This window comes from Liolophura sinensis, chromosome 1, assembly GCF_032854445.1.
Source record: "Liolophura sinensis isolate JHLJ2023 chromosome 1, CUHK_Ljap_v2, whole genome shotgun sequence".
Taxonomy (NCBI): Eukaryota; Metazoa; Mollusca; class Polyplacophora; order Chitonida; family Chitonidae; genus Liolophura; species Liolophura sinensis.
In genome coordinates, this window is record NC_088295.1 from 14,487,188 (window position 1) to 14,509,336 (window position 22,149).

Here is a 22,149-nt window from a genome sequence, read left to right on the forward strand (position 1 = left end):
ACAACTTTCCCTTTTCTCCACCACAGACCGCTCAAATCTATCAGTTCTATGCTGTTCTAAATAGACCCCAGGTTTGTTTAATATGAGCGAAAAAACAGACGTAATCCACAGTAGACAATAAATTCTCCGCACAATTGTACTGCATCCCTGTCGGAACCAGATCTCGTATTTTGAACGAAAACAAAACTATTTCAGCAATACCCGGCATCACGATCTCCCACAAAGGAGTCATAGTGTGCATACTTGAATCCAAAATTAATTTGATAAGATAATGGTAGTGAGTATACTGGATTTGAACCCCAAGGCTGATAGGACTGATAGTTCTCAAATAGCAGTGCTTGGCCACACATATAGGGAGATTGTTCCTTTCACTTACTGTCGCCAGACAGAATTAGAATACAAGCCCTGTAGCCCGCACTCTAGTGAATGGGTTTCATGCAGTCTAGCACGAAGCTCCCATGTTATTTGATAGGAGATCTTGTCCACGTATGTACGTACGCTTGGGAGGCGGGGAGGTGGGTACGTCATACTTCATACTTTTGATACTTTTTGGTCATAACCTGAAAACTATACCAAATACAAAAATAAATCTTATAGATTTGTAATCCTGACGTCAAGGAATACTAGAACAGTACAAAACGTCAATAGGTGCCGACTATGAATAAAAATAATAAGTTTTTAAACGCATTTTAATGGCAAAACTACCTGTCGTAATTCAAAAATGAAGATCTATAGTTAATCTGTCCGCTGTCGTATAAGTGAAATATTCTTGAGTACGGCGTAAAACAACAACAACAACAAAAAAAAAAAATAATAGATCATAGGAAAAAAAACTAAACCCATGGTTGTCTTCAGCAGGTCTAACTACATCTAATTTCTGTCTTGTTTTTTCAAAATTCATCCACAGTCCATGTGACTAAAACGACCAATATTTATTTATTTATTTGATTGATGTTTTACGCTGTACTCAAGAATATTTCACTTATACGACAGCAGGCAGCATTATGATAGGTGGAAACCGGGCAGAGCCCGGGGGAAACCCACGACCATCCATAGGTTGCTGCAGCCCTTCCCATGTACAGCCGGAGAGGAAGCCAGCATAAGCAGGCCTTTTTTTTTTTAGATTACCATACTGCTCCAATATGGCCGAAAGGGGGAAAGTGGGTTTATACTCCAGCAGGTAGCCCAAGCAATTTGGTAAGGAACGTGTGTAGAAAGTGAACAGCTGTGACACACAGTTTTCTCGCAAAACGAAACAACAGTTGGCTTAGAAGAAGAAAAATAATTTGAAGGAGAAAAATAATTATCCAAGCAAAGCTTGGAATCCTAATTGCAATTTATACTAGTACATGTAGTGTCACATCACACATCTCACACCCAGACTCACTGCAGGTGTCCACATGAAAATAAATATTTATTCACAGATATACTATAAATCTTGGCTGTTTATTTACAGGCCTCGGGAACTTAGAGGCAAAAGTCACTTGACAGCGGGTCAGAAAAAATGTAGGCCTGCATGACAAAAACCAAAACTACAAGAGCAGGGAAACAGGGTCAGCCAATGCCTGGGGATACATAACCAGTGATGGACTGTACCGGTACATCAACTGTAGGCCCTACGTTGCTCTCTGGTCTTTGCACAACTTCAGATATACCCGTATGCAGTTAATTTGGTAAATGATTGGAAGCAAAGAGCCAAGAGACAAAAACCTCATTGACGAAGTTCATACAAGATAAGTACAGGTACAGGATAAGAAATACACAAGACACACTAACTAGAGAACTGGTCCAATTCAAGTAACCTGGTTTGAGAAACTTTTAGTAGCCATATTGTCCAAAATTTTAACACTTGAAGACCGCCAATTTCATGTTCAATTTAAGCCTTTTGTTAGTCCAGTGCAGAAAGCATCTCTTCATGTGGCCAAGTCTCTGCAGGCTATTCCATTCACTATTGCTTGTTTCACATTCCATGGTTGTACAAGTATGCTCAAGGTTGTACTCCAGAATTTTCACGTTTAGAATACCAGTCAGGTTTGAGAATAGAGGAGAAACCACTGACCTTTGGGCAAGATGAATACCAACACACTTTCCAATGTGTGGTATAGAAACTTAGTCACCATATTGATGGAAGACCAGTGGTCTTCAAAGAATGTGCAGGACTCCACACCAAGACAACAAATAATAGCAATGATGGCACACACAGTGTATGCCTCATACACATTCATTCACCAAATGATCATTACACCTAAAAACAAGAATTTTTCTATCTTATATAAAAATATTTCAGTCCAAAAAAGTACAATCATTACCAATACCTTGATGAATTCTCCCCACTCCTCAATTAATTACATGGCACATTGCATACTGCAAGTCAGACAATGGCATTAAACCATAATCATTCATTTAGTGAAGCCAGACAAGAAGGAGGACAGCCAGAACATTTCTTTAATGAAAAAACTTTTATTAACAGAACACTACATTCTATATAGTATGCACAAACAAAAAACAACTATGGCTAACACTCCAAATAGCACAGTGCTTTGTCTGCACTGGGTTTATTCAGGTTACAGTCAGCATTGCTTGGTCGGTTCACACATCAGGCAACACAACGCGAAGAGGACAACTTTGTTGGATGAGAGCCACTGAATCAAGCTCAGTTGTACTTTTCTAATGTGGGGTCATCTTTCACATCTGTGTCACGTATAACTACAACAGAAAACATATGACTATATCAGCAAACAAAAACAAGGCATTCAGAGAACACAACAGTAGCTGACCTGATTGAGCAGATTGTAAAACTGCGTAATGTTCAAATGAGGTGACACATTCAAATAATATCCTCTAAACCAACACACAGAATGACAATGTCACAGAGAGATATTATTCTCTAATTTTATACTGCTAAGGTCTTGCCATTCAATCAACAAGAAAAGCCAAAATTATTACACTGTCACATATATGGCCGTTAATCATATGCATACAGACTGCAGGGCATTGACATATGATACAGTTGTAAATTGTTGCAGTGGTAAAAGACGTCATTGTGGGAAGTGATATGCAAAGTCGCGAGCTCACTACATTTGACAATCCATGTACTATATGTGGCAATTTCAACCCTGTGAATGGCTGAACAAATTGTTGGTAGTAAAAAATTTCCTTTTGAGGAGTTTAAAAAGCATCTTGCTGGAGTGGTCTTTGTTAGGCAAATCGCTACCTATAACTGGCCATCTGTGTACTATGGGTAGCCACTGCAATCGTATGATTGGCTGATAAGTACTCAGCTGACAAGAGTAACTGCCTATGTGGATGATTTAAATCTTCCGTCACAGTCTAGGTAGGCACATGCATCAGTGAGTGACCATGATAATATAGATGTGGAAGGCGTTCTAATGTGTATTCCAGAGAAAATGAATTTTTTCTAGAGAACATGTGTTTACTACAAACACAAAGCGATGTTTATATACCTGGTAAATTTTTACATTGAAAGTCTATCAATCAAATTGACTTCAAAACATTCACAAGGGCAATTAAACTAAAATGTATAAAAAAAAAATCAACTTTCCATCAGTACACCCTATATAGATGTACAGACCATCCACGATCCCTTAAACACGACTTTAGACTAGTGAGCCCACCACCCCCAAAAGCTTATCCTTCAATTCCAGCATGAGAGCCTAATACACAAGTGCTAAAAGAAGTAATAAACCTTCCAACATGTCAAGTACAGATTTCCATTCACAAACTGAAAGCCTTGTCCTTCAACAAAGATCCTGTGGACCTCTTATGTAACTGGAAATATAAACAAACACTACACAAAAGTTGCCTGTATGAGACATATGCAAAACTTTAGCTTTTCATGTACTTATCTCAGATGTCCCAGTTACATACCTGAATAAGACAATTTGTATTTGCCAGCATTGGGTCCCAGCTGTTTCCATTTGTATGCACCAACTCCAGCCAGAACTAGTCCTTTTTTTCAAACAACCAAAATTGACAAACTTATTACATATAATTATATAGCCAACAAAATCTGCCAACAAAGTGTAATAATACCATTTGAATATGGTCCTTGTAGCCTGTCACAACAGCATGTGCTGCCTTCTTTAAACAGAGAACAACTTATTTATTTATTTGTTTGATTGATTGCTGTTTTAACTGAACTCAAGAATACTTCTGTTATACGACAACAGCCAGTATTATGGTGTAAGGAAACTGGGGGAGAGGAAATCTACAAGCATCTGCAAGATGCTGGCGCACCCCACGTATGACCGGAGAGGAAGCGAGCATGAGCTGGACTTGAACTCACAGTGACAGCATTGATGACAGGCTCCTCGGTCATTGCGCTGCGCTTGTATGCTAACCCCTTTGTCCACGGAGGCCCCCAGTCAGAGAACAGTAAAACATATAGAAAAAACGCTAACTTGCAAGGACAACTACAGAGATAAAGAAATAATTACACTAGTTTCAGTTTTTCAACCTACCGAAAACTGATATCACTCCAGAAAACATAACCTCTGGAATTTCATTCCATCCTCGTTTAATGAGAGATATCTCTGAAATAATGATAAAGACATCCATATATTGTCAACAGAGTTGAAAAAAAAACTAACTTTATGTCTTAATTCCACAAGGCAATAAACTCCAGTTACTACCATACATCTGCGATGAGAAGTGCATTAAAAATTACCTGACATGATGAAAATTAAAAAATTAAGATAAAAGAAGTTAACCATCACTTTCCTGGTCAAATCAGAGCAATCCTGACAACTAATATTGTACTCTTGAATGTTCGAGATGCAAACATTGCTACAGGTAGAAAGTAACAAAATTAAGGGGGTGACAACTGCTAATGTATAACCCAAGAAGTTATTTCCCTTGAAGAGGACTTCACTGAATCACTCTGAAATGTGTGAGTAGATATTTAAATAACAGAAGTACAGTTACATATTTAAAAGGTATCATGTCAATATGAATTACTATGATACTTTTTTATTTCAGCAGGTTACAGTTAGAAGGTCATCTGAACTGTATAGGTGAAATTTGCTGCAAATGGTTTGGTAAACAACAGCAAGATCACAGTTTTGTGGTGAAACTTTATCAGAAACTGTGTTAACTGCATTTGAACATAACATCAGTGACACAAAGGTTGGTTTAATCTTTTAAAATGATGCAATGCAAGAATTTTTAAACAGATATATACTGCACACCAATCCCACCAACCAACAAGTCATTGACAGAAATTTGAAAAGAATGCAAAGTCACTGGTTATCTACTCTCAGGCACAATGTGAGTGACATTATGAGATTTTCAAAAAAGCACAGCTTAACATTTTTATTGTTTAACATAACAAGAACCATCAGGAGAGGACTAGTCACATGGGTGATTTCTTTATGCATTTATGAATATTAATAGCTAAAATGTTGTTTTCAAATTGAGTCTGGTCATATGTAGGCATGGGGATAAGTAGGTCTTTATATTGGCATCTTTTAAGCCAGGAGTAGAATGACCTTGCAAGAGGGAGCAACTGGGTTTTGTTGACTGGAATCATCTTACAGTGACTTGTCCAAAACTGGGCTTCATTGACTTATATCACAATATCATCCACTGGAGTCTCATGTTCGTTTCTCTATACCTTGCCATGTTATCTTTCACCCAATCTGCGAAGGTGACTTATTTAGACAATATTTCACTGCCATGTCTACGCAAGTAATGCATGTAGGTATGGGTAAAACAGCAAATACCTGGACGTCCTGGTTTCAGATGGTGTCAATACATAACATAGCCCTGATTAACTCTTACACCCAACACATTTAATTGATCTTAAGCACTGGTGTTGGTGTCATTCACGTCTGTCCGAGATTGCTCTAACATAGGTTTGGCAAAAGTTAAGGTAAGGTGCCCTAGAAGGATGCACAAGGTTTAAGTTATATCATAGTATGTCATTAGGTTTAAAATTTTGAAAGTTTTTCACGTTCTTGTCCATGAGATTGTCTTAAAAGATAATGCCATATTTAATTAGTGTATGTTATGGCATATTAATCAGTGTAGGTTATAGTTTTCGATATGGCCTGCATGTTCTGGGCATTTTCTGACAAATGCCACATCAGGGACACCTTAAGTTAAGTTGTACACCTCAAAAAGTGAACAAGGACGTTTTCAGCAGTGCAGAGCGAATGCAATTATACTGTTGATGGAATGAACAGCATCCCAACATGGCTGGGAGTTAAATGCTTGCACAGTCCACTGATAGTAAAATATATGTGCAGCAAACAAAAAATCACACATAAATGCCTATGGTATTGGGAATGAGAAAACAAACCCACTTTGCGCAGCTTGTCTCGACGCCGCCATTTTCCTGAGCTTTGAAGGGCGACCACTTGGTTCGTCTTCCGGTTAAATGTCACTATGGCCCGCGTCAGACATCACCACGCTTCTTTCGGACTCTGTGGAAGACCAGCCAAGCAAAAAGCCTTGCAGAACGTGTACGGACTTCAAATCATGGGCTAAGTTACAGGGAAAGGTTTGTTGGTTACGAAGGTTATGTCAAGTTAAGTGTAATGGGAAGTGCCAGGATTTCCTTGCAATGTGTTGGCCCAGCTGTTTAAAGTTAATTTTAGAGCCTTAGAGGCTGGAACACATGGATTTCCATCAGATTTCGTGTAAATAAAAGTTGATAAGATATAGTTCAAATTTCCAGATTGAACAATAGAATATATACTGGGGACTGACAGAAAGTCAGTAACAATTTGTTTGCCTTTTCCTTGTTTATCTCTATGGTTAGTTGTGGAATGTAACTCTGAAATCGACCTAGTGGGTGTGGTGTCTGAAAATGTATTTATTTATTTTGTGAATTTGTGCGGTTGTCAGGGATCGTTTTTGATTTTGCAAGACTCCGAACAGGCTAGTTGATTATGGGAACCACTCTGTTGACATGCGTTTTTGCTAGCAAAGTTCTAAATGTGTTTTTACCATAGATCCGACACATTAAAAGCAGTTTCTCCCCATAACTCTACCAACACTCATGTTGGTCGATTTCAGAGTTACATTTCGCAGCTACCTCAGTGGTGTAGTTTTGTTTTCCCTCCGTTGATTGATGGATATTCATATATATCCCACCTGCCTGTCTGTCCATGTGTCTACCTAATGTTTTTGTTCATTTTTGTTTTATAGCTCAAATCTTAAATGGTAAAATGTCATACAACACTGCAAACTATGTTGTGACAAACAACAATTAAGCAACTGAATTCGTATCATTTCACCAATTTACAGCAGGGGAGTCAGAAGCAAGTGAAATCCTTGTGAAAAAACAAGTGGATTCCTATAAAGCTCTTGGATTCTGCAGGTATATAGCCGTACATTCCTTTGAGCGTGTTTTAAGAGAAAAAAAAGCCATCCTCAAGGTAGAGATGAAGCATTCTGTACATTTTGGCATACATTTAGTTATTGGATCGCTTCCATACAGACATATATGTACTTACGTTCGTTGAAATACGTGATAGGTGAAATGTAAAATATTTACTCAAGTAAGCCATGAACATAAAGTGAATATATATTAATTATACATTGACCTGAGTAATCAGGCCCGTAGGCAGCGTGGAGAGGTGGTTGGGTAATGCAAAGGCAAGTGAAAGTTTTAACCCAGGCAAGGGCATTATAGATGGGGGTTCAGGGGCCGACCAGGTTCCAGGAGCCCAACCCTGCAACTCTGAGATTCCAGACATCCGGATAGCTAGGGGTATCCTCCAAATCGCAAAAAGGAATTCCTATCCAGCATTAAGATCTGAATATTCTAACCTTCTTTATAATAGAAAACTTCATAAAACATTAGCTTAGTAAGTATTATCACCTTGCTGAAAATATAGTATAAAATAGGGCAAATACATCAGTGCCGATATTTGCTGAGTTTTGCTGGCAGATAAGAGGCTTTTGAAGGAATTAATAAACAGGCATGTTTTTACTCTTTTTGAAAGATGAGTTACATGGTCGGATTAGCAAATAACTATAATAAATTTCAGACACCACTTCAGTAACGACATGGTTGTTTTTATCCAAGATGAGTATATCTGACCAATAATTACAGTGTGTTAATCTGTTTGAACAAATTAAACAAGTGTTTTAACATCTGATTCAATACAGTGAAGAAAACATTGATCATATACTCTGATGTATTCGTTTTATATAGTTAGGTCGAAAAGTGCCCCCCCCCCTTTCCCATGCAACATATTTACATAAACTTTCAGCATTCATTCATTCATTCATTTATTAACGTCTGAAGGTCTTTTTTGTGTTGCATAACTTATTCTTTTTCCATGTATATTACAGAGTGTTAGATCTGAGAACTCAAGGCCTCCAGCTGAAGTCCACTGGACAGGACAGAACTGGGGCGCAACACCTGGTCTTTTCTACACACAATGGCGGCGTATTATCCAGATAAACCCTCAACTCAGCAGCAGAGTGATATGAAAAAGCTTTATTCTCCTATTTTCCAAATTTTTTCCATGTGAAGAGTGTGCAGAAGATCTAAGAGAAAAGTAAGTTCACTAGCTATTGTCATAAATTTGTCTGTGTTTATGTGTAGTGTACAGCCAGACAAAACTATGTTCAGGTAATTTACAGATGTGTACGAAATTCTTCAGCACTTGGGAATATTCTAGATAGTTACCACAAACTACTCCTTCTTTTCTTTGTTGATAAATGTACACTGTAATGTCTGATAATCAGAACATTAATGGTATTATAGCAAAATATGTCTATGCCATTAAATGACATTTTAATTAAACCTTCAGACTCAAAAACAACACTCCAGACACAACAAGTAGAAGAAATCTGAGTCAGTGGTTTTGTCGACTGCACAATGATGTAAACAAGAGACTTGGAAAACCTAAATTTGATTGCAGCAAAGTTGATGAGCGATGGCGAGATGGCTGGAAAGATGGCAGCTGTGATTGATAAAATTGTTTTTATAGAATTTCATACATTTCTGGTTTAATGTATTGGTGGAGGAACGTTATGTTTCCTTATTCCAGAGAATTTATATACAATGTTCATGTAGAAAGTTTGACAACTAATTGAAACTGATTGACCATTATTCTGTTACATGCAAGGTCTCAACTTACTGAAGCTAGGTCATTTTAACTCTGCATACATGTGTAGTACTTAGTACGTAGGGGGAAAAAAAGATATTGTAGAATGTATTTGGGATATTCCGCGTTGTGAAGGGGTGTCATATTTTTAATTTTTGTTTGAATGACACAAACTGTTATTCTCATGTAATTTTGTTTATCCATTTTACTGCGAATTATGTACAAATATATTAACTTTAACTTGCGAAAGAACAGAGATGTATCAGGAAAATGTATTAGTGTTTAAGTACATACAAATTTACCATATTTTACACCACGGAGTTGTCTCCCTTGCATATGGGACGCGACAGGTGATTTGAGATATTGGAATCGGTGGGCACATCTTTGGTACATGTACAATGAAATGTTCTGGCCTTTTTCCAGATGGTTACCGGTATTTCTATCAGATTCAGTCATTTGAAGTATTAAGTGACTTAGATATGATAACCCAGTTTCGTATGAATTTACCCATTATTTCAAGTACCACCATAAGCCTATATGTGGAGCAGACAAGACGGAGTAAAGCCAGCCTAGGAGTGGTATAATATATGGACTGAAGCATAGGTAGATAGCCAAACTAATAACTTATCACGCCGTTAGCTGTATTGAAGTATAGGATTTCCAACTGGAACACTAAACGATCGTGAACAGGTTGGCGGGGTTGGATGGGGGTTGGATGGTGGTTGGATGGGGGGACTAGTAGTAAGAGCGTCCACCTCGAAGTCTAGAGATCTGGGATCCAACTCGGGTCGGATCTAGTTGCTGAATGTAATTCTCAAATCGACCAACACAAATTGTGGGGAGAGTTACGGGGAATAACTGCGTCTAATGTGTTGTATCGACGAATAGCCACATTTACCGCATCTTTACATGCACATTAAATCAAAAACGATCCATGACCGCAGATTTAATGCACGTGTGAAGATGAGGTAGGCCTAATTGTGGCTTACCGTCAGTCCGACACATTACAAGCAATTATTCTCCGTAACTCTCCCAACACTTCGTGTGGTTCGATTTCAGAGTTACATTCTGCAACCAGGCTCGGGTCATACCAAAGACTTTAAAATATGGTATCCTTTGGTGTCTTTCACCGAGATGTTAGAGCAAGGAAGCAGGACTGGTTGATCCGATGTCAGGATAATGGGACCGAGTGGGGTGTCATCTCCTGTGTCTTCGGCATGATACTTCATTGGTGGCATTTGGCAGTATGGACTCAAGCCACCAGAAGACATAGTATGTATATACACGCCGAATGACTCATCGTCGCCATATGACTGAAAATTCGTTAAGTGATGTAAAAAGCCCAGTATACATATGTATATATACATAGTTACTAAAATCAGATGACGATCTGATTACATTTTTATTAACGGAATTTAATATCCTTACGGGAGCGGGTCGTTGTCGGGTGGTTAAAGAAGAATAAAACTTAAAAACCTGATACTATAGGCTGAAAAGAGCACACTTTTTTCTATCTGATGGTGCCTGCTGCATAATTTTGCGATTTTTCCTCGCCATACACGTAAAGCCTGAAAAGGGCAAAGCTGGCATAAATCGCGTCCTCCATCTTGAATACCTTGTAATTTATGCTGGGGGTGTGTTGCCTCTCAACCTATGAGAGTCGTTGAAACTGCCGTCTTGTTCGTGTAAACTCGGAACCTACGTCCAACATTCCGATTTCCCGATCGTCAAGTGGAAAACGAACTATACTGTTCGCTACCTTCTGGGAAAAAGAGTTCTACCGGAAATGTACGAACTGCACTTCAGCGGTTTCCGACGGCAATTCTCCTCCTAACACAGAAGACTTCAGGACCAATTCTTAGGCAAAATGGAGTCGCCCACAGCGGATTTCGGCGCTGACTTTATTTATAATTTATCAACTCGAGGTACATATTAGAATTTTTTATGGCATGCACCTGCGAGGAAATGCATACTCTTTTCAATGGTATTTGATTGATATTTAAATTTTTTTCTTTTAAGAGGCCTGTCTTTCCATCAGAAGGACACAAGAGGTCTTTGTGGTATGTGGCGGTACAATATAGGCAAATATACTCCTCTTTTGTTTGATTCAGGTTCATTGTCCACGTTTCAATATTTCTTCCGTAATAACAACGTGTCTCTATACAGCAGGTCACCCTCAAAGCAGACACTGGACTCTCCGTGGCCGAGTGGTTAGCGTGCCAGAGCGGCGCAGTACTCGGGAGCCTTCAATCAGCGGATGGTCATGGGTTTTTCCAGGACTCCGTCCGGTTTCCTCCCATCACAATGCTGGCCGCCGTCGTATAAGTTGAATATTCTTAAGTGCGGTGTAAAGCATCATTCAAATAAATCAGAGCCAACACATCGATAGTGCTGCATGCCTCACTTTGAAAGCCATGTCGAAACTACAAATATGAGCACTACAAACCAGGATCATGAGCCCAAGTGACACGGACTGACCAATACATATAATATATCCCCGAATGGTGAAAAGCGAGCGAGAAAGGATAACAGTACCGTCACTAATACTGGCAATCCGGCATCCTCCACCCATGAATCTGGCCATAGTGAAAATTTAGTAAGTTAAATACTTATGAAGTTAACAAACACACAGGTTTTGATGAGACGCTATTTTATTTTGATTCAGCCAAGAAGGTGTTGTATATCTGATAGCAGTTTGCCGATGTTTTTGAGGTTGTCTCTGTTATATTCGTCCTTGTACCGGCCGAAACATTCCGCAGCTTCTTTGTCACAATGGCAAGTGGCCTGTCTACATTGTTCATCCTGTGTAGCTAAACAGAAATGGACAGGGTTTGACAACATGGAGACCACTCACAAAACTAATGGCAAAGCTATATAGATCTAGGCAAAGCTGTAAGCTGAATTTGCACTATAACACCAGGCCGATGATCGTTTTTCTGCATGACCAACTTCCCAGTGCTTTTAGTTTAATGGTTGAAGGATTTACTCATCTCACCAGGATTTGAACTCGGGCCAGGACCTTGCCGCTAAATCCTCACCTCTCGCAAGACACGTCATCGTTCCCACAACATGGCTCGTGCTTCCTGGAAGCTGTTTGGCCACCCCACTAGTGTAATGATTGATAAATTTATACTGTGTGGGCCATAATGAGATTTGAACTCGGGTCTTCAAATCTGAAGTCCAGTATTCTAATAACTGAGCTAAAGGGAAATTCCCTCTGTAGCGGTACTGCTAGTAAAACACTGAGAAGTGGTTCCCATTACGTTAGCCAGCAGTATGTTTAATACCTCAGTGGTGTTGTGCTGTATGTCGGATGAGGGGATCACGATCTGAAATCCCGATATGACCTTCACAGAAAATTTTTTAACCATTACATTCGAGTTGCACTAACAATGGGTTCGATGTAGTTTCACTGACTGCACCAACCAAAGCCATCAAAATGTCTCACTGCTTCGGATTTGAGCGTTCTAGCATCATTATATTGCAAATATAAAGCCCGTAAACTGTCTCGCTGATAAACCGGTTGTGTGTTTGTAAGAAGTGCTCACAATGTTTTGTCGGTCTATATTGAAAATGCTTGCTTATGGTAAATACAGATAGAGGCGGTTTTGAATCTCCTGAGCATGGGCTATATCGTCTAAGGTGTATGCATTGAATATTGGAATATGTTGCATGCCTTTGGAGTTTTCTTAAAAATGACAATTGTCTGGTAACGTTACACCATGGAACTCTAGCGACATTCATGGTCTCTAATAACTGTCCAGTGGGCAATCATACGCAAACCTTGCAATATAAATTAAAGGTAAGCCAATTGACGTACAACAGGTGATCTGTCCGTTATTGTTGTGCCAGGTGTAACCCTCCAGGTAGGGCTTCAGTTTGATCACGGCTGAACACTGGTTCCGGTTTACCGAGTAATAGCAGGCGTCATGAGTCTTACAGCATCTGGAGCATAATACGAATGTGCGCTATATATATATATATATATATATATATATATATATATATATATATATATATATATATATATATATAGACAGAGAGAGAATGTGTAGCAGTAGTTAGTATAAATATGGTAATGAATGCTTTACATCCTTCTTTTCTTTATGTAGTTTACAAAATTAAAATCTTGACCTTCGTTTATTGAATCTCAAGATGGCATGCAGTATTGTTTGCACAACTGTATATAAAAAAAAGATGTTTGTCATGTTGCTGTCATCCGGGTAATAATGCAGACAAGTTAATTGCGACATCAATTTCTTGGAGGAAAATATACAGTTGTTCGAGTGAGTTCTTCCGTCGCAGCTGCGGTGTACATCAGATTAGAGCGGGTAAACATGCAGAATCGAGTTGCAAGAACTGCCTTGGAAGACAAAGTACAACATTCTCCAGAATGACCTGCAACCTACATTCACTAATTTGGACTTGAAATTTATGCCAGAGGTTGAATGAAGAAGCATTCTGAAAGTATATAGGTATTGTAATATATGTCTCCTTACCGACTCGATTTGTAAGAATAATAACTCCACAACAAAACGAATACGGCCCTAATTTTGTTGGAAATGGACGATACGACCAAAAATTCAAGCTTCGTCTGAAACTTGTCTCGGCGTGTCAGAAAAAACACTTTAGGAAAAAAACCGCTTAAACTTGTTTGTTCAAAAAAGAACCAAAATCATCTTAATTTTGTCGAGAATTAACAAAGACAAATGGCACTAGCTAGTGCTCACATCTCCTACCTGGTGTTTATATAGTTACCATCTTCTTACTAGCAAAGTTGATACCACGCTATATATGGATAATGCTGGGCGCCGCCAACTTTATTAAATAAAGATGAAATACCCGATACCTGTCAATGTTGTCTACCGGCGTGTTTCCACCCCCGATACCGCAGTAGTTGCCATAGGAGTTGTAGTCCAGAGAATCTCGGCCTGTCTTCAGGTGTACCATCTCTCCGAATTGGTCCAGGCGCCGTTTAAATAGGCTGTGACCATCTGCTGACAGTAAGCTGTTTTTAACTCAACAAATCATTAATTTTTTATTTGTTTCATTACATGCTGCTTAACATCGACCAAGAATTTTTCCCTTAACATGACGTCGTTCAGGTACATATACGCTATACGGTTAAGTTGACAAACTTCCTGGCTCTAACTTATCGCAGCCGATCCGGCCTGGATTAGAACCCTCGACCTTATTAATCGTGAGCCTGTCAACTGCGACAACAACAACAGAGAATGACTATGCGAGGGCATCTGAACCATCAAAAATTAAATCTAACAGAAGGTCTGTTACTACATTGCACTCTGTTAATGCTGCAGATTATTAGGTTAAATATAACGCACATATTCTATTAATTCAACATAACCATTCTATTAAAGTAACAGAAAATTATGTTGAATGTGACACACTATTGTGTCATAATATCAGAATGTTTATATATACCGCATTGATGAGAGGCTCCTGGGAGGAGCTGTCTGAGCCACGGAGGCCCCATAGGCTCAGACGGTTAGCGCGCTAGCGCAGCTCCTCCTAGGAGCCTCTCATCAATGCGGTCGCTGTGAGTTCAAGTCCAGCTAATGCTCTCCGGCCGTAAGTGAGAAGATCTGCCAGCAACCTGCGGATGGTCGTGGGTTTCCCCCGGGCTTTGTCCGGTTTCCTCCCACCATAATGCTGGCCGCCGTCGTATAAGTGAAATATTCTTGAGTATGGCGTTAAACACCAATCAAATAAATATATATATATATATACATGTATTGGTGAAAATCATTGTAGCTATTTATTTGCGTTGGCATTCCGTGACACTGGGTTAAAGAAAGAAGAAAAAAACAACACTAAAATCTTCAAGTTTGACAAACAATATGTAGGCCTACAAAACATACCCACAACAATCACCGATAGTACTTTAATGCTTCTTTGTAGTCAACCGTATTGAAGTAAGCTAACTTAGAAGAAAGCATTTCAGCAGAAATCCACTGTCTAAATGGAGAACCCCCATTTATGCAGAATAAATGGACTATAAATACATGGAGAACTTTAATGTGTTAAGTAACCGACAGACTCCAAGAAGTTTAAAACACCCGTTTTGTTCTCTACAAAATTAAGGATGGGAAGTATACGCCTAACTAAATCTTGTTGACAACACATTTCGACATTTAAGTATAACAATATAACCATATTCCTGATTATAGGCCTGTAATTTAAAGTGCTCTTTAAAAGTGAAGTAATCAAGGTCAAAAGTTTAGCGTTAGTGCTATATCGGTGTAAGCAAGCGAGAATTAGGCCATAGATCAAAGTATAATGTGAACATTTAACCCTGCCTACTGCATGCGGACCGCTTGGTTCCCATGTTATTCTTATCTCAATGAGTTGAGATCCGAGACAAAGCTTGCATGCATTTTAGCAATTATATATTTACTCGCCGCCATGAAATATAATGTTGGAATTGGCGTTCAATCTCAATCATGCAAGTAAAAAAACTAACTAACTAACAGAAAAAAATTTGCGTCACTTAATACCAAAGGATGCACCAAAATCTCCTCAAATCACTAATCGTTGCATTGCCTAGATATTTCTTGGCAGCATATATTTATCACACACGTCATTATGACCATGTATATGTAGGTGTGAAATAATACATGCTAGATTTACATAAGCCTGAAGACAGTTTGTCATGTACAGCCTAAGTTTGCTCAGTCCACAAGATATTCAGTCAAACGTATATATGACATAACTGTTCCACATATCAGAGTTTTTTACGTAAAATAAAAAGGCTTCTCCGCTGTTGTACCAGGGTCGCTTATGGGAAACCCACAAAACTCCTTCCAGTTTTGCGAAGTCTGTCCAAAGCATGTAATCTTAAATCCTCATGTAACAGAAAACGATACGTTTTTACTACTATTTGGATGTCTTTGTATACCCCTTCAGTGTCTCTCATCATGCCCACAATAATTTTTTGTTTACTTTTATTTTATGTTTTCTTTGAAATCGGCCAGTTTACATTATGGCTTGGGAGACCATATGGTGTTATATCTATACTGCAGCGTACACTGTACATCGTACACTAAACTACCAGTGGTACACCATCTGAGCAACTTATTACAAAACCACCTTCAATTACAACATTTGAGCTCACTTGCAAATTGTATAACGTAAACCAGAATCCTGTTGTATCATGTTTAATAACTTGCAATCCTAATAAAAATCGACCCCAACACTTACGCATGTTTAGAAGCCGTGGGTATATGCTAAGCCATTATATATCTTACCGGTTGGCGCTACGGAGCACACATACAGAAACGCCACGACCAGGGCAGTCACGATCATCATGTCGGTATGCACAGCTGTTGTTTGACCTTCTCAATGTCAGCCCAGGTGGCAAATAATAGAAAACCTTCCCAACTCTAGTTGTTGTACATTTATAAACTAATATCTCGGATAAAAGTCAATGCGTCTATTATAAGCTGATGTATATCGGCTTATCAGCTTACTTGTTATGCCGCTTTACTTGGATAGCTCCAGTTTTGACACACCGGTCGTAAGTGGGATGGTATGTTGGCAACCTGGGTTCTGGGTTTTCCCCGGGCTCTATTACCCAGTTTCCTCCCACCGCAATGCTGGCCGCCGTCGTATAAGTAAAATATTTTTTAATATGGTGTAAAACACCAATCAAATAAATAGATAAATAATCAACTTTCTCATTGTTCATAATCCTTTAGTACTTGAATAGCAAAATGTGTCCTTCATATCGTTTTGTAGCATATATACATTTGTTAGATCCCGTGTCTGTGTTGTGTGATGATTTCAATCACGTCACAGCTTATTACTGCAAAAACTGGTGTGTCAAGGTTATTCCATCAAGCGCCTTCACTCAAAGTTTCTTAAGTTTTACAACGAGTATAATTCTCTTGCAAGTAGGCCTATATCGACTGAGGGTCGAGAATCTCTGACACTCCGCTTCATATTTGACTAATTTCGACTAAACCGGGACTGGGGCCATGTTCGTCGAGTTTAATATGATCGCCTCGTTCGATATGAACAGTTGCAAACAAAGCGCAAGTAAAACACATATTTTGATTAACGACATCTTATAAACTATAGCATGTTACACCGTTCGGATACTGGCACTTAATTAATCCTGATTAGCTTAGCACATTCATCACCGCTTCCCTTTTCATGAATCCGTCTTGTTTGGTCCGTGTTTATCATCACTGACCTGGAACGTCCATCTTGGTTGACGGCAGGTATATGAATCGCGGTTTCGACGCTTAGCTTCATATTTATTTGATTTGATTCGTGTTTTACGCCGTATACTCAAAAATATTTCACTTAAACGAAGCAGGTCAGTATTATGGTGGGTAGCTTCATTCAACATAGCTACCTTTTTGCTGTTTTAAATACTGATAGTTTATTTATTTTATTAAGAATATACATGGAATATTTACTACTTGCAACAAATAGGTCAGTGTATACAATCCCGTGTGTGTACAGGCGTCACTTTCATCTCGAAGTTATGTCCCCTTTAACGATTAGCATGATCAGTGAGTGAAAAGAAGTCACATTTTCGTATTCAAACAACCAAACAAACCTGTCTGTTTATAAATAATTTTATCAATATATGGTTTTACATAATTCTGAATATAAGCCCTGGGTCAAGAACAGCTGCTTGTTTTCTCCATCACGGCAGTGGTTTACTCGAGAAATCTCTCCATGCACAATGGACCAGCACGGTTGAGCCAAGGATGGTGGTATATATATGTAAACTGTTGCCGCACTGTTACCTTGTGTCTTGTATATATAAACGAGTTGTTTATTACTTTATTTGATTATTGTTTAAGGCTGTGATGATCTTATATGATGGCGACTATAACATTTATGGACAGAGGAATTCATAGTTCCCGAGTAAAATCGCCTTTCACCAGGTAGCTGACAAAGCGCAGCCAAGGCTGCAAAAGCCGGATTCAAACACGTGACCAAAGCAGCGGCAACCCATCGTATTAACTGGCTGACAAGTGTTTCGAGTGTCTGGTCCAGCGCTTTGACCATCTGAGCCTAAGCATTAACTGTGAATTATGAATTATTTAGCTGTTGTGAAACAAAATCGTGCAGATCATTATATTTGAAGACTGCCAAATGTATTAAGGTTATATAATATATACAAGGCTTCAAGTATCGGCACCATTTAGTTCCACCATCATTAGAAGAAAAGACAGTCGACAATTACAAGGAAATCAGAGGTACAATTCACATCCACGTCGCTCTTTTGTTATTACTATTTATTTTAGTTCTTTTTTTTGTTAGTTTGTTTTTTTTCTATGCGTTGGGGAGGGTTTTTTTTTTAATGTTTTAGTATACACCTGTGTGGAAAACCGTTTTCACCTGTATGTAAAAGTTTCCATCCAGGTAAAAATTCATGTGATGAAAGATGCCACGTGTAACGCAAATTACTGGAACAGTTGAGTACGCAAATGTTTGCTGGAATCTGCAGTCATTTATAAGACTTACTGCCATCTTTGGACTACTTTGGACACGAAAGAGACTCAGAGGAGAGATTCAGCGCAGATGAAAAACAAATAACTGTTGCATGTGAATCATTTTAGAAATAAGCATATGTGCTTGGATCAGAACTATCGTGATGACATTCCATTTTTCAAGGAAACTTTGGAATTTTCTTCAAAGATAAGTAACATTTTCATGCCTCCGGCTGTTAACTTGAAACTTAACTCAAAGGGCAAAATCGTCGGAAAACATTTACTGCCCTGTCGTTTTTAGGAAAGCCTTGGGAATACGATTTAACAACAACGTAATTCAGGCATAATCAACAAACATCGTTTATCCTTGGGTGGTAAACAAATCCCAACAACAATTAATTCTTCATGCAAATTTACATATGTGGTGTCAGAGGAGGGATTCAGGTCTACTTTGCGTTGTCCTGTAGCAGTGTGTTAGTGTGAAAAATTCGCAATCTATTTTACCTTCGAATTCGCACTTAAGTACAATGTTGTTGTATCTTAGGTTGATATAATTAGATTGCACATGAATAAAAAGTGGTTCCAGGAAAATATCTACAGGCGCATCATTTATAAAAGTACATCCTACATTAATATTCGTTATATGCGACCTCGGAATACGCATTCACAGCATAGATTACGCGTTGCTCGAAGCGTGACGACAACGTGGCACTTTTGCCACGTGGTGAGTAGTTTACGACTGCATGTATGCTCAGATTGGCCAGTTTTGTATTTCACCGAAGAGTCTCACGTAAACCATTGCAAACGTTCACCCATTCAGTCTGAAAGGTATTATGACATCGTGCAAGACTCATGTTAAACGAACTTACTCAGGCGGTTGGCATGCTTGCCGCAGAAGTAACGCAACATCATAGAAACATCACAGCAGCGCTCGTTCGACACTATAGAATTTTTCACGACGTTAGAGATCGTCCGCGCTCTGGGCGTCCACGGGGTAACTACGGCTACGGGAGTGCTTGACACACCTCAGAAACAGACGAGCAAGACGAGCAAACAGCAGAAGAAACCGCTCGAATCATTCAAGATCATCGTCGCAGAAACCCACAAGACGTAAGCAGGTCGTCCTGACGCCAGAACATCACGTATCCACCTTTCCCATTCAGATGGGCGTCAACGCGTGTACCGTGGTTGGGGTGAACGTTACGTTGACACTTGTCTTGTCGTGTAACCATTTTGGCGGCGGGTCAGTGATGGTGTAGTGAGCTTTCACATTTGGGGAGGCCATGTGGACCATTGACCTAGAAAATTCACCTGATTTAGCACCTATTGAGCGCGTTTGGAAGGGAATGGATCGACGCTTGAGACGTCAGTGTCGCCAGCCCCAGTGGCTAGATATCTAACCTGGATCTAGGCGGATCCAGCGTTCCTTGCTCGTCTGGTGACTTCAGTGAGACGGAGATGCACACAAACCATCGACGCTCGTGGTGGACACACCCGTTTCTGAGCTTGCCAACCTTTATTTTGACCCTTCCTTCGTGAATTTACCTTGAAAACACGTTTGCAACGTGAATTGAATAACCATTTTTGCCTGCTCATTGAAAATCGGTTGTTCTTCGACCTTGAATAGAAAAAAGACAGTATGTATGATCAGAATATTTATGTTGATTTATTTATTTGATTGGTGTTTTACGCCGTACTCAACAATATTTTCACTTATACGAGGAGGTCGGAGGAAACCGAATATATTTATATCTTTGACAACTTACTTGTTGAGTGAGTATATATGGACATTTTTAGACAGACACAAATGTTTTCCTTGAGGAAAATACAATTTGCTTTTTGGTTTCATGCTATAAACTGGACATGTTTAGATGGGAATTAACCCGGTTACAGCCCAGGGAGAACGACCGCACTCCCTTTGTGTACGTGTCAAACTGTCGTAATGTTAAGCCGCAGTCGATCTGGCCGGTTTAACTCACTGGCGGGGAAACCTCCATGGGAGCTTCTTACTTGAAATCGTACTGGGTAAACTAGTTGGTAATACATCACCTTATTGACGAAGGGGCTCGGGCGTGGGTTAGACATGTTGAGTGTTGAGGCGGAAGAGGGTGTGGGGTGGGATGTTGGGTGTAAAGGGCGGCACGTTCGATCGTTGCTCATTAGCAAAGATAACTGCTGTTAACATGGTTTCTTCTCAGACTGTACGAAGCTGGACAATATGACCATCTTGAAATACTTTTGACAAGAATTGATAAGACTGGATTCAGTGGTCGGAAGATAGCATATTTAAGAAGCACCAGACTGTTATATTGTTTTGTTTGGCATTTCTCATCAAAATAACCACAATTACTGTTTTACACCTCCCTTACAGTCTTGAATTGCTTGTCTTTAATGATGGAATTTTACGTGTGCATGTTTAGTCAGTGTATTGTGTTTTACAAGATTGCACTTCTTTCAGAAGAAAACATGTACACAACTGTGTGTTGTTAGGTGTGTTCTGAAGAGGTTAAGGAAACCTTAATTTTTGTGATATAACACGCATGGACATGTGCTGTCAGACAACTCTGCTATGCACAGAACGGATTATTTTGTTTGGTATCCACTCAACTGACCAACCCAAGACAACAGGTTCAATAGTACTGAGTCAACTGGTCTAACGGTTTTATCATCTACTTTTACAGAGAAAAGTGTCTTTTTCGGGATAACTTGTGTCTAGTGTAACTACAATCCAGGCTGGTTGACTTCTTACGATTCACACAATTTTCTATACTACATATTTTCTATAAAAGAAAAAAAAGTGACTGGGCGAGGTGAAAGTGTTGACCAGGTTTTAGAACTGCCATAAGCTGATAACGTCTGGAAGAAATATCTGTGACTTGAAAGGAATCTTTTTCGACATTACTACAAGTGCAACGACAGGAATTTTGAGATATATGCGTAGTTAGTATGGGTTTGATGCAATGCTTACATATATTGTGTCTTAATACGTTTCTGTGCAGCGTGCCTTACATGTGTCAACATACAAAAATACTGCGAAAAACAATTTTTTTATCATTTGTTTTGAACTTGGTCTTTTGTGTTTATTTTGGGTAGAGCCATTCACTAAAGAAAGTTCTGAATCTTCTTCTTTGAACTTCCAAAATTAAAAGTGTTTTCTAGTGGTCACTTGTACGACTCTCCTGTGAGAACATCAATTTGGCCGTGATGGTCGGTTAATCAGTGGTCATTTGTACGACTGCGGTGTGGAAGCAGAGCTCCCTGCAGAGAACTTGATACAAGCCACAGAAAATTTTGTGAATCTTAACAATACTATTGGATCAGCTGTCTTTGGTCAGTTGACCTGTATTCACAAGTTTTTTACACACATACACACGTTTAAGTACACCAGGGATGCTGTTTAGGGCGTGTACAATAACAAAAACAATTTTAGTACATGTTCGTAACCCATTTTACAAAGTAATCAATCTGCGCTTTAATTATCAAAACAACGCGTTGAATTATGTTGATGCATGGTCAAGATTGTTTAGGAGAAGGTTAATGCCATGGGTTACGAAGCTCTGTTTACAAAGTCAGGTTCTGGTATTACACCTTGTTTTCTC

At 39.1% G+C, this 22,149-nt stretch overlaps 2 protein-coding genes across 2 annotated transcripts; one reads left to right on the forward strand and one right to left on the reverse strand.

The window, feature by feature from the left end:
• The first annotated feature begins 6,397 nt into the window (after nucleotides 1-6,397).
• LOC135466255 (FAD-linked sulfhydryl oxidase ALR-like) lies at nucleotides 6,398-9,762 on the forward strand. Its single transcript, XM_064743700.1, is given in 4 exon segments — nucleotides 6,398-6,537; nucleotides 8,360-8,468; nucleotides 8,470-8,531; nucleotides 8,787-9,762. Coding segments are annotated over 4 exon segments (474 nt in total). The 3' UTR covers nucleotides 8,950-9,762.
• Nucleotides 9,763-11,734: 1,972 nt separating this feature from the next.
• On the reverse strand, nucleotides 11,735-16,487 carry LOC135461527 (phospholipase A2-like). Its single transcript, XM_064738665.1, has 4 exons — nucleotides 16,349-16,487; nucleotides 13,933-14,077; nucleotides 12,904-13,028; nucleotides 11,735-11,893 (listed from the first exon to the last, which is right to left on the reverse strand). The coding sequence occupies exons 1-4, from the start codon at nucleotides 16,407-16,409 to the stop codon at nucleotides 11,745-11,747; spliced, it is 480 nt and encodes a 159-aa protein (XP_064594735.1). The 5' UTR covers nucleotides 16,410-16,487; the 3' UTR covers nucleotides 11,735-11,744.
• Between the last annotated feature and the right edge of the window lie 5,662 nt (nucleotides 16,488-22,149).